This window comes from Amblyomma maculatum, chromosome 4 (genome assembly GCF_055883805.1).
Source record: "Amblyomma maculatum isolate TAMU_Amacu chromosome 4, ASM5588380v1, whole genome shotgun sequence".
NCBI lineage: Eukaryota > Metazoa > Arthropoda > Arachnida > Ixodida > Ixodidae > Amblyomma > Amblyomma maculatum.
In genome coordinates, this window is record NC_139347.1 from 145,495,564 (window position 1) to 145,509,346 (window position 13,783).

The following is a 13,783-nucleotide window of genomic DNA, read 5'->3' on the forward strand; positions in this document are numbered from 1 at the left end:
TTTCGACCGGAGGGTGGACAGTGGGCCTTTCTCTTTTGATTGTGCCACCAATTTCTCTTTTGATTGTGTCGATTTGCAGGTGACCATGAATACAAGGGCATTTGAATTTGGCCAATTGAACCAATTTTCTTGAAGTCACAATCTTCCGAATGAAGTCTCCGAAGTCTTGTGCCCGGTACGGACGCCTGACAAGCTTCGCATGCCAGCAAACGGAGTCCGCGACCTGCTTATCAGTTGGGAGACGGGAAAAAAACAATACAGTAGTCATTACTGCTGAAATTAGGTTGAGAAGTAACTCGGCCAGAGGCCGATTGAAGCCTTTGTTCGGAGAACATTGAGAAACGCAACCGCTGGGAACAGCGTCTTTGTCCCCACGCCACGCCCCGGATCGTGAAACGCTCTTCATAATTCGTCTTGTCTACAGTGAGAATGAAAGCCGGATTCCGCGATTGACGGATACTGCGCCTTTTCTTTCCTGTAGACGAATTATAGAACGCCGGTGAACTTTAATGCGTTCAATGAGATGCTGGTTGTGTTCGACAGGGGGCGCGCGATGTACCGTCACAAGACGCTTTCCCAGAGCGGCCGCGAAAGAGGCTCGGAAGGCTGAATCTTCCTAGAGAGCACTGCCGCGGGCGCTATACGCTTTATGCTACGTATATTTAGACATAGTAGAGCTAGGAGACTGCCCATTGTTTTATAAATATCTATAAAATACGACGTATTTTTATATTTTTCTTTTGTGTGAGATATTCTTGTAATATATGCTCATGTGGTGTGTGTACTTTCTGGAATTGCGTTAGTGTGAGATCGAAAACTGCTGGGAGGGTTACCATAGTGGTAGCGATTGATTCCTCGTGGCAATGCGTGGCATTTGACTCATTATGTCCAGGTGACGGTATTTTTCTTTGAATCGCAGGGGCATGTTTTTTAGCGTGGGGCTTGTTACCTAAAAGAATTCAGGATGGGCATTTTGTAGCTATAAAGTGAAAAAGATGTCTAGACTAAGAGCTGATTTGGAGGATGTATGTACAAGGTAGTGCCTTTCTTCAACCATCTAAGGAGGATTCATTGGCCTCTGCATAGAGGCTGCTAGTGCGGGCTTTCTGTACGCACCGGATGATAACCGTAAACAGAGATTAGAAACTGGATCTGGTCGGTTTGAGTTGGATGGTCTTGCCGAGCCGTATACTATGCCACCGCAGTCCATCTTATAGCGTAATAAAGAACAACAAATTTGTAACAGACATGCCCTATCGGACTATCGGCGATTTCTTACGAGCAGTTTCAAAACATACATTTGTAACAGACATGCCCTATCAGACCATCCGCGTTTTCTTTAGAGCAGTTTCAAAACATCGAGGGCCTGGGATACTATTCTCGTCATTTGTTTATATGTGTTAAAAAATTATTATTTTTTAAAAATGCCTGCTAAAAAATTAGGTTCTTGTTTGAGAGGTAGTGCGGTTTGCTTCAAGTAAAATGTAGGATCAGTTTGTAAACCTCGGTTTAGTGAGAACAGAACGGCGACCGCTTTTTGTCGAGAGAATTTGAATCCGTTTTAACGCGGTAGCGTTAAGGAGCTCGTGTCGCAGAAAAGCCGGTGTCGTCGGTGGTGTTGGCAGTGAGCGATAAATCCCGGCATGCACTACATAAATAAAAAGAAACTTCCCTGTGCGGCGCTGCCCCGACACGTGGCGCGCCACTCGCCCCTGACGTTTCGCCGTGCACCCTCATGGGTTGTAAAATCAAGCGTCTTTCCTTTCTTTAGATCACTATCTTTGCTCACCCGCTTCTCCCCTTCGGGCCGCGCGGGTACCGGTGCGAGGATGCCCCAATACCCTTGCGTTTAATAAGTTTTCCCGCTCTCTCCCCTTCCAACATCCAGCGTGCGTCACTCGACCAGCGGTGTTTAGGCGACGCGGCTCCTCTTGCCGCTCACAGCGCGATTGCTAGGTGCAGCGTCTGATGCCGGACGCCTCTGACGTGATCGCTGCGCCGTGGCGCTTCTGCTGGGAAAGCGTCCCCTGCGATGTAATAACGCTATCGCGTTCCACTCTTGAAGGCGAAGCTTAAGCGTCCTCCAAATTTTTTTTTTGTCCTCCCATGTGGATAGCTTGTTTATAGTCACTGTATTTGTCGCTTGCAGAGGAAGCACATGCTATTTGGAGACCATCTACAAAGAAGGAATACAATATGGAGTTCGGAATTACTTTAGCTATGGAATTAATGCATCTTGGGGTACAAAGTTCTGTTGCCTGAATGGCATGAAGAATGTTGTGCCTAGAGAAACTATATATATGTACGGATAGCTATGAAATCGCCAAAGCAGTTCAGCATCCTGCCATGGATACCTAGCTGTGCTAGATCTCAGAGAGTACCGAACCTCTATGTAGTATTGTAGGCCTTCTCTAGATCGAAGAAGACTCTGATACAATGCGATTTGTTGATGAACACTTCCCTGACTGTGTTCTCAAGGCAGACCAGGTGATCAGCAGGCGATCAGTTGTTGAAGGTGCCATTTGAAACCTGCACTGATGTACATACAGCAGTTGAACTGACTGAAGAACGAAGGTGAGTAGGCAGTTTGCTCCGCTTTTAAAAGAGTTTGTTATGCAGCTAGTTAAGGCCATTGGCATGTAATAGCCAGGGTTTGTAGGGGGTTTTCGAGGTTTCAAAAAGGGTACTATAGTGATTTTGTCATGCGTCAGGTATGACTCCAGTTGTGCGTATTTGAATATAAAACAATCAGCAGGGCCTCTACGGCATTTTCAGACATAGAGCAAGCATAACCTAATGTACGTTGTCTGGGCCTGGTGCAGTATTTTTACTATAGGATAACACTCCATTTAATTCTTGTAATGCAATTGGCTTGTTGTATTCTTAATTTTTGATTGCACGAAAACAAAGTTTCTGTTTTTCCGCCAATGTCTTGCATTTTTAAATATGAAAAGCTCGAAACTTTAGAGAAATGTTCACCTAAAATGTTTGTCTGATCTATTGTTGCTTGTACATCGAGCGTCGTCATCCTAAAAAGCGCGACTTGGGTATAATTGCCACTGAACTTTCGGACCTGTTCCCGCATCTTCTTTGAGGATATAGAGCTGGAAAATACATCTTTATGGCATGATATTTTTTATTTGCTCCTCCGGACGTATATCGCTCTAGCTCTAGCCTTTCTAAATTTGATCAGGTTTTCTGCAGTGGGATATCTGCGGTGGATGCCACATGTCTTGTTCGGTATCTTTTTTCCTGCTTTACATTCCACCGTTCAACGTGCCTTGTGCTTTTTGTTTGTGTGTGTGCTCGGTGGATTGGCTACTAAAGCTGCTGATATTGTGCATGTACAAAACCTTTCATTTATTCCTTCTATAGTTAATTCTCTAGAGTACTGTTCTCCTAATGTGGAATTTGGTTTTTAAACTGCCCCATCAATGAGGTGAAGCTTCAATCATCATGGCCTCCTTGAGATGATGGGTATAGATGATTACTCTTAAATGGAAGGTAAATGGTCACTCCCCTTAAGGTCATCTAAAACATCCGATTTAAAATAGTTAAAAATGGATGGTGGTAAGAAGGCTAGATCAAGACAGCTTCTTTTGACTGGGCTGGGGCAGCCATATGTGGCCTTGCCTATGTTTCAAAGACATGTGTCATTTGATATTATAAAATCCCCCATAATTTGACCTCTTGTGCCAATGTGTTCACTCCCCCAGAAGAGAGAAGAGCTTTAGAATCCCCATTCATCACATATCTCTCCGGTTACTGTTTAGTGAGGCATTCAAAATCGTGAATGGTTACATTGAGGAGGGGGGGGGGGGTGTTTAGTGAGGCATTCAAAATCGTGAATGTTTACACTGAGGGGGGGGGGGGCGGGGTTATATGCACAGAAAATATGGATAGTGCTTTATAATTTATGATGTTTACTACTACACGTTCAAAGTTTGATTTCAGGGATATTTCAGTGGCAGGGACGTCGCTTTGTGTTATTACTGCGACGCCTCCTGACAGTCTGCTGGCCTGGACTATCCGTTCGGAAGGTGTTATATGTTGTACGGATGTTTGTGTGTGGTTGCCGAAGGTTTGTGGCTCTCAATGTGGTGGTGACTTACGTGAAAAACCGCAAATAGCGTTCATAGAAGAAGTGTATCGCCATGCAACTGTCGCGCGGGAAATTGTTTTTGGTAATGTACATGATGATGCGTTTGTGCACGTGTCGCTATTTATATGCAACCGCCGGTAAGATTTGTGAGAGATAAATTGATATGCACTCTATTAATTCAATCATTATTTTCCGCGTTGCCATATGTTCACGATCCCGTCCTCTGGCTGCTGTGTTTTAAAGGAGGGGAAAAGAAGAGGCGTCCGTGTGGTGTGCGATGTCAGGGCACGTTAAAGATCCCCTGGTGGTCGAAATTACTCCGTAGCCCTGCACTGTGGCTTCTCTCCCTCTTTAAACTTTCTCTACATTCTCCTCCCCTCCCTTTCGGCGGAGTCTAGGTGTCCAGAGAAGCAAGTGTGATAGATATTCCGCCTTTCTTTCCAGGAGCTATTTGTCATGAGGTTACACTGAGCCATAGGCGCCGCAATTCACTTCATGTTTTTCCTTACGCTGTTGCTTGGGTGTTCCCGCTGTACCTTTTTTATTAGTTTAATTACTAATAAAGCAGAGGTTGAAAGAAATGGTATAACGTATGAGAGCTGAAGGTAACGAATCGTTACCACGAAAATTTCAAAGTTTATCGACGCAACTGGAGGAACCCAGGCACAACAGTTAAATAATAAAAACGATTTTGTCAAGCTGCAGGGCAATTAAAAAAGTAGAGAAACTTCCAGCAGAAGCTTAACTTTTTCATTCTTATCCAATTTCTTCATTTATTATGCAAATGTGTTGTGCTAATCAGTCATCTCAAGGAAACAGGCTGCTTAATTTTGTATCATAACACAGAACTGTATTCCAAAACAGCCACCATATATGGCGACATAGATTTCAGAACCGAGAACCTTGTGAACCGAAAGAAAATATTCCTGAGCAGCGACGATGGGTAAATTGCTGTCCGCTACATAGATGAGGTAACTATTGTAGCACCGTACGCGAGGTAGAATGAATTTTGTCAGTAGACAGGTGGTCTTGTGGTCAGACGAAGAGAATTAGTGTTGTAAATTGAAACTTTATTGCTGGTGCAGTATAAACTGACGAAAACAAATGTTACTACGGAGTGAAAATATTTGGGGAAGAACTTATGAAATGCAATAAACGTCAATGAAAGAAAACAAAGGGCCTCTCTGGACTGAAAGTAGCCTAGTTGAATAAGGGAAGTGTAATGCTGAACGTTCATGCATTTTTTTAGTTTCGACAAATATGCCTATTATCATAATTCTATGAACGTTTTCAACACAATTATGGCCTCATAGCTCCACGAATATGAACGCCATTTATCTGGAGGACTTATTCTAACAAACTCGTTTTTGCCTGCCTTATGCATTTGCCCTAGAACAAGGTGAACGATATATGATGGTTACCTCCTTATAACGTAATTAAGATTATATAATATTCAGGTACTGGATATGCTTAAGCGATAGCGGTGACGGTTAAGTACAGACCGCACCAGAGGATTCGTGACAGAAGCTGTGTAACAGTACCGACACCATATCATCTTGTTAAAGGTTTCTTAAGGGTAAATCTCCAGAAACTTGAAGCTGTGCTAGTCTTTACATCAGATATTCTTGGTTAATATTTAGCGACAGTAAATCTCACAAGATACTTCAGGCCGTGTAACAGTCGTGGCAGCATATTTCTAGGTCGACGTTTAGTTAGACAAAACTCCCCCCACTTTTGATGTTGCACAGCCGTATAACGCTATATTTGACATAACGGCTACTGACTGACATCCAGAAGCACATTTATTGCAGAATTCTTACCTCATTGCGAACGCGGCTCACGCTTTCGTGAATGCGGTCCCTGGCACCACTTTCATCCACAGATCCAATGCGCTGCACTTCACTTGGAAGAAGCGGATGCATTGACACCATTTCGAAAGATGCCGCTGCACGCTTGACTGAGTTGCCGAGAGCAAAATGAGCTGCGCTCTGCAATAGCCCGTAGTTGCGCCGCACCTGCACAGAATGCGTCTGTTTTAGATGCAGGCTCAAACTCGGAACGCTACACCATTGTTGGCGGTAAATTTTTATCTTAAGGCAGCAAGCACGCTATTGTGCTGGGGTCCTGCACGGGAAAATTGACGCTGAGTGAGTAGGTAAAGGATAGCACATGGCAACTCAAACGTAATCATTTTCCATAATATTCCAAGGGCAAGTTTCTGATGTATTCAAAACAATTTAAAGCTTCAACTCCTACGTGCAAGCCATGGGATTGTCACTAGATTTTGAACCGTTATTCTGCTACTCGTGCGTTCGAATCCTTTGGCTATGATTACTGTTACTCAACACTTTATGGGAAACGAGTTGTGCATTTGCGAGTAAAAGTGCGATACTCAAAAGTACAGCAAACCTTGGTGATAAACAATACAATAATGTCTTCTCAGAATGCGCCACGCACGTTATTATGTATATTATGAGGAATGAGGAACACTTCAAAAATTATTACAAGAAAGAGTGAAGGGATGAACAGTGTCGAAATAGCAGATCTATGTTATGTAGACTGCATTATCAACCGCAAATATTTTTTTTTTTCATTTTGGTGGTGCTTACTTCTGACCCGAGACGCAACCATATGTCAGTATTGAAACACGATTGCAAATAAATTTTTTTAAATTTTGAGACAGCACATTCAAATTTGCACTGCAAGACTTGCGAGCTCAGTGAAGACAGTACCAGGCACTTTTCTGGGCCAATTTTGATTATATCTTCTCAATTTATGAGGTTTTTCTAGTAGCATTGCTCTAAGCCATGATGTCGTGGTGACTGCAGCATAGCAGCAAGAGGTACTGGAGGCTTTCTCAGGTACTTTGTTTGAACTTGCCTTACGTTCGCACGCAGGCACTACTAGCAAACACTGATTAACAGAAAGGCAAAATGCATCACAAAGTAGGACAATGACAATCGCAATGATCTTACCGAATCATTCTCTTTTTATTTTTAGTTTTGACTACTGTCAGGTTTGTAAGAATCGATTAGGTACACATTTTGCTTAAAACGTGGATGGTGTCTAAAACTTTTGTTAAAGGTCAAAGGGTGCATAGTTTTAAGGTGTTAATTTTATATGCAACCACTGCTTTATTACAGGTAAAATAGGTTATTAAAGCTAACCTTTCTTGCAGCAGCTGTGATAGAATCCCCGGACCTGAGGTGATTATTAATTACTAATAGGCTACGCCTTAAACGTATTCAGAGAACGTCGCCCACTTACAAGGTTGACGACATGCTGCCCTTGTGCACAATTCAAGAAACTCTCATCCACGGTGAACGATGTGAGCGTGTAGTTGGAGTCCATATGAGGTGACAATTTTTCCACAACATTTATTTCCTCTCCTTCTCTCAGATTCAAGTTCACACGATGCACCTGCCGGCTGCTTGCCACCCAGCGAGAAAGTACCTCCGCATCTTCTTCGTGCAGAGAGAAGCCTGAAAAGACGCCACAGAAAAGGGATTGGACATTGTTAAAATGTTGCCAAGCTCATATTTGTGTGTCGCCGGTGCGCAAGATTTGATGTGCAAGGAGTCTCAACAGAAATAATATATTCCTTTGCACGATACGACAAATGAAATGCTCGCTATTCAGAGCCGGTAGTACGTATGAATCCCTGGTACCGGATTCCAGGTGGCAAGGGAACAGAAATCTTGACATTATTATGCCTTTTTTCGTTACTCTTCTGGCAAGCGCCTTAAATTTATGGATACAGCACTGCCCCTTGAAGAACAGTATCTTCAAGGGGTATGTTGTTTTCATTGGTGCTGTGTGCTGAGGTGCTTCCAGAATTCATATGACAGGTCGAAAAAGGTGGCGCATGCAAATCAAAACAACGTTCGATTTGTGTACGCAGTGCGGCAGTTGGGGAAAGGACATGCACATAAGTCAAAATTCTGTAAGGTGATGGACATGCCTCCCACTCTGCGTCTTTCCTCCTACGAGATAATATCATCTCGGCTCGCATCCATAGCTCCCACAGTAGTGTCTGAATTAACGGTTGTAGCTGCTGCAGTAGTTCGTAGTGTGGTGGGAAGCGACGATGTGTGTGATTTCTGATGACACGGAAAAGGTATTGATTTAGAGCACTCTACATCCCCTCCAATGCCTATAAATCCAAAAGTAGCTTAAGTCCAAAAAGTGTTTCATTCCGGGAACGAAAGCCAGGAATACCTCATCGCATGTTAACCGCAAATGTAGTGCAAGTATTAGGAGATGATTGGCTTGTGCAAGATATTTGAGAGGTCGCAACCACCAATATGCTTGAAGCACCTAGGCAACTACGGCGATGCCCATGCCAGGATATATGACACCACAAATATATATATATATAGATAACACCGTCATAAAGCTTGAATACATTGGGCATGTACCGAAGCGTGTAGGCTGAGGACACAAGAAAGGAGTCTATGGACTTGGTTGTAGAGGAAAGCTAACCGATATCCCTAATCGAGCGCCTTCAAAACTATTATCGAGATTGTCATAAAGGCTATAGTGGCAGATCTTCCCGCAATTAAACAAGCTTCATTCTTTGCAGTTCTACTGATGAGCAGCGAAATCAAGGCCTGTGCCCACGTGTACCAAACAGCTGGTGCGGGTACAAACGGGTTGTATCAGTCGGTCAAGAGAACTATGTGCACAAGGTGGACTGAAATTTTGTATTAAGCAGAGTGAAAGCTATGTACAGTGATCTGAAACAATTGACTCCTAGAAAATAAACTGAACTAATTTCAGTTCTTTACAAACATAGATAAGTTGGCAAAAGCATGCCTAATCAGAGCAACAAGCTTTAATGATTATTGTTTAATGAGGAGTCCTGGCCCCTGATTAAATACAGGTTTCCTAGTTTTCCCGCACAGGTTTGTTGTAGGACCACTTTAGGCTTATTATTTTTAGAAATACAATTTGTGCATGTATATTGTTTACATTGATAACGTTCAAGAATGTTTTATACAAAGCTGTTACTAATCCTGCTGACCGTGACGGCCTGCAGTATGACACTGGCAGGATTATTGACTCGTGTGATAAATGGGACATGAATGCTGAACTCCGCAAGTTTGCCCATGTATCTTGTAGTAAAAAATGACACCTTGTGAATTTCTTTATAGCATTAGCCCAGTTGATTTGTTTTATGTCACTGACTGCAAATACCTTTTTGCTTGCTTAACTAGTGAACAGAGTTGACCTAAGCAAAATAAACGCATACCTGCAAAAGCAGTTCTTGCGTTATTGGGTAGTATTTATTTATTTATTTGCAAGTACTGTTAGCCCTTCCGGGCTGTTACAGGGTGGGTAACGTACATTTAAGCGGCACAACAGATTTTCAACTCTTTTTAAAATGTTTCTAAACAACAAAATTTTTCAAATACGCTTCGGTCAAGGTTGTTCCATTCAATGATTGTTTTAGGCAGAAACGAAAATTTAAATACATCAACTCTTGGCACGTACGACATCACTGCAAAGGAATGATTAGTGCGAGATGACAGTCTCCCGGGCGGCCGCAAGTACAAGCCACATGAATGCCGACTGTTTTCTTTAAAGACCGGAGGTTTGTTACATACAACTAACTTAAATCTTATACCAGAGTAGGCATATATATTCTACGATCCGAGAGCAATAAAATTAAATATTAAGCGGTAGCTTAGTCGAAATGCTGGCAACTGAGTTGGCACCGAGTGTCAGAACTAATCATGGGTTGCGTAAAAACATCTGATCATGATAATTTTTCGTTGTATTGACTGTCGACTGATTTCTGTATGATAGGCGATAAGGACGTAATTAAACCATTGCAATCATTTTATTCATTTAGGAAATAAAATGGTTATTAGGTATTCCTGGTTTGTCCCTAAGCGGCTCAGGTGATGAGACGCCGTAGCGGAGGGCTCCAGATCCTGGCCCCCAAAAATGAAAGAAACAAAAATATTAAAAAAGAGTGTAGTTGAGTCAGAATGGTGATATTGAAAAGGCAATGCTTGCTGGTGTCAATTTGAAAATGTTAGATCATGTAATTGGTATAATATAAATTGCATTATTTAAAAATAAAATTTAAAATACGTTCAAAGGTGTTAAACTTAGCAGAATGGAAAGAAAAAAATTTTAGTTGTTCAAGTATCGTTGAATACAAAATATGAATATAAAGTGGATAAGCAAAATAACAAGAAATTAAGAAGTGCGAACATGTCCGAGTGTGTGAAACGCTATTAAGTCATACCCTCTGTGAGAGTACCGCAATTGTTTACAAATTTGATAAGGTCCGGAACCTAGATTTTCTTTAAGTTTAAAATAATTGCAGCTGCATTAAATTGTGTCAACCGCTTAAAAATGGTATCAGAATGAGGTTCGCAACAGAAACGGCGTTGGGCTGAAATCCTTCAATGCTGCATTCTAAATCCGGGACTGACGGTGTGAAGACTATAAATCAGCAAGAAAGCACCATATTTACAAAGTAAAACAGATAAAATGCCGGGCACAATTACTAAAAATTATTTTTTTGCAAAACCAACATAGTTTAGAATACATTGCGATATATTATGTTTCAAGAAAATGATAATGAAGTGTTAGACGTACTATTGTGATATTTACACAAGCTTTTGTTGGTACGAAATTGTGCTGCATTATAGGTCATTGCTATTTTTATATTTTCCTGCCACTATGTCAGTGAATACATTGTTACGAAGAAGCAATTGGCAAAACTAATTCATTTACAGGCTATGAGGACGTCGCTGAATGGTAAGCGAGCGGTCAGCTTCGCGGATCGTGTGCCTCTGCTCATCCATCTTTTCATCTTCATCCCGCTGCCAATGAGCGCAAGGCATCAATATTGTACCTCACACTGCGTCTCTAATACCAAAAGGCGCTATGAGGTGTGTAAATAATGCACAAAGAGGTTCTTTGCAAATGCAGGTGGCTTATCCGCGTTCGCAGTTTAAAAACAATTCTCATTCTCAGGACGGAAGCGCGCTGGACGACCGCGGTTAGCTTTTATGTCATACCTTCAAGGCGAAGCTTCACAGTCCGCTTATTTCTGCCTTATCAAACACACCAATGCTGCGAGAGATTCGCAATGTAATTTTTGTTCTCTCCGTTCTTGCGCTCATATAGATAGCTTATTTCTCAACCTATAGCTGCTTGCTCATTTCTTCTCCTCGCCCTAGAACAAATTTTTAGCAACATGGTCTTTAGAAGCTTACTATCCTTTACATACAATATATTTACTAATGTAATCGCTAATAGGATCTGGCCAACTTCAAAGAACCAAATCATCAGACGAGTTGTAGGAAGCGGTACTCTATCATCGATCATATCCATACTATCAACCATGTGATAGGAAAGTGTTCGGAATAAGCAGCCCCACCGCATAGCATTTATTGACTACGAGAAAGCATTAGACTAAGCCGAAACGTCCCCAGTCCTGAAGGCATTGCGAGATCGGGTCTAAGTAAGCCATATGTGAAAGTACTGGAAGATGGCTTTGTTAGCTGTACAGAAACCACAGGTCTGTATAAGGAAAGTAATGAAGTTCAAATGAACAACTGCCTTTAAAGGATCATGAGCTGAAAATAGGTAGTTAAGTGTCTGAAGTGGCAAGCAAATATATTTATTTAGGACAGGTGGTAAGTACCCGCAGATCAAGACGACGAAAGAGAAATAACAGGGATGATAAGATTTGGATGGAGCGTTTGCTAGGTACTTGCAAATTATGACTAGCAGCTTACCGGCATCGCTCAAGAGCAAAATTTATAACAACTGCATCTTACCGGTACCCAATATGGAGCCGAAACATGGAGTTTAACGAAAAAGTTTCCGCTTAAGTCGAAGACATCGGAGAGGGCGATGGGACGGAAATTGGCAGGTACAGCATTAAGGGTCAGGAAGCGTGCAGAGTGAGTAGGAGAAACAACTCGAGTTAATAATTAGTCGAACTAAAAAAAAAGACTGGGACAGGACATGTAGTGCGAAGCGATGATAAGTAAGGGGTGTAAGAGTTGCCAAATGGATTCGAATGGGAGCGAAGCATAGCAGGGGGCGACAGAAAAGTAGGTGGATGCATGAGGTTAGAAGTTTATCAGGGCCAAGTGAATATAGCTAACATAAAACAGAGTTAATTGTGGGAAATGGGAGAGGCCTTCACTTTACAGTGGCTATAGTCTGGCTGATGATGATGATGACGATTTAGAAATGACACCAATGTATAATACTCCTTTGTTCCTCTTCCATCCGACCAGATCCCTGCTATTGCAAGCGGATTTTAGGACAAGGATGCTCAATAGCAATTAGGACCTGTAGCAGCATTCAGAGATTTGCCATTTTTTGCAGTGAAAATGCCAAACGATGCAGTGATTTTGCCAAACGACATTTTTGCAGTGAAAATGCTATTGGTAAACTGCGAGCTCACATTAATGAAATGTCTCAAATGACAGGCTCCAAGAAAGGATCCAAGAAGAATAGTACGTTGCTAACAGAAAGCGTGCAGGCTAACAAGCGGCTTGGTTCTGCGAATACCAGGTTTAAACAATACTTGCAGCGGGAGAGATACTAGCGGCAACCCGCACCTCTTCGTTTTGCTAACTCCTCCCAAAGTGAGTAAGAGCTTGACTATCTCGCCTACAATGGCAAATATCTTCTGTCACTCCTTAAACAAATATGCGCATTTCATATAACAATATAGTATATATATATATATATATATATATATATATATATATATATATATATATATATATATATATATATATATATATATGGGTACACACGCACCTTGCGCCTTGCCTTGGTGTGCATGTCCAGATTAGGGATCGATGCCCTGTCTACTGAGACACCACAAGGGGGTTGCGGTATGCTGACACTGCTAGTCACAACAGCAAATGCATCCCCATCCCGTTGCACAGCAAGCTCTCGCACATCAGAAAGACCAAACCATTGGCGCAGTTCACAGGCATGCAGGCTTAGGTAGTCTTTGTAGAAAAATTGCGTTCATTTTTCAACTTGTGCATCACATGTATAGGTTTAAGAGTCTTCAGACAGGTTTGCTTGGAACTTACCGATTATTTCGACCTCCTGGATCGTGCTGTTCGATACCAGACCGATTATGACTTCATGAGCCGAGGAGGCTGATGCTGAAAACATCACTTCGAAGCGCTTCAGGTGGGGTGCGACGGTAAGATATGCTCCCAAAGCTCTCGCTACTTCACTTTCGTTGTCTCCATTCAAACCAATTAGCTGTAGCGATGTAAGCCAGTCCCCTCGGAGATTTAGGAGTGGGTTGCAATGGCTGAGGGGTGCAGAGAGGATGCCTAGTAAGGCTACAGGATGTGCCCTGATGACTTCATGCTGGACTTGAGCCTTGCGGAGCAGCGATAAGCTCTGGCGTGGTCCACACCTGCACAACAATGTAAGCGTACTCCAAAGAAATTCCGCCGAACATGCCTGTGTGTTAGATTAGATATCGTTAGCTACACTGATAGAAGAATGAATATTAAGATGTCGCGAATTCGGCGCACATTTTCGTCGAGTCAGCGCTGTGCACGCGCGGAATATACGCAAAACATTCTAGAGGATTGGAGAAACGTGTCCTTGTCTTTGCGAGGAGAGCTCGTAGCCCTTGCGCGCATCGGTGTCGCACCCTTCGCATCACTC

General features: G+C 42.4%; 1 protein-coding gene across 3 annotated transcripts in view; it reads right to left on the reverse strand.

Annotated features, from left to right (window-relative positions):
• The window catches only part of LOC146193257 (uncharacterized), an 88,521-nt gene that overhangs the window by 10,087 nt on the left and 64,651 nt on the right, over nt 1-13,783 (reverse strand). For all 3 annotated transcript variants that reach the window (XM_084602631.1, XM_084602632.1, XM_084602630.1), the window contains exons 6-8: nt 13,189-13,526; nt 7,370-7,584; nt 5,923-6,117 (exon numbers count right to left, since the gene is read on the reverse strand). In XM_084602631.1, the coding sequence (XP_084458757.1) occupies nt 5,923-6,117; nt 7,370-7,584; nt 13,189-13,526 (748 nt within the window). The remainder of the gene's footprint in view (nt 1-5,922; nt 6,118-7,369; nt 7,585-13,188; nt 13,527-13,783) is intronic.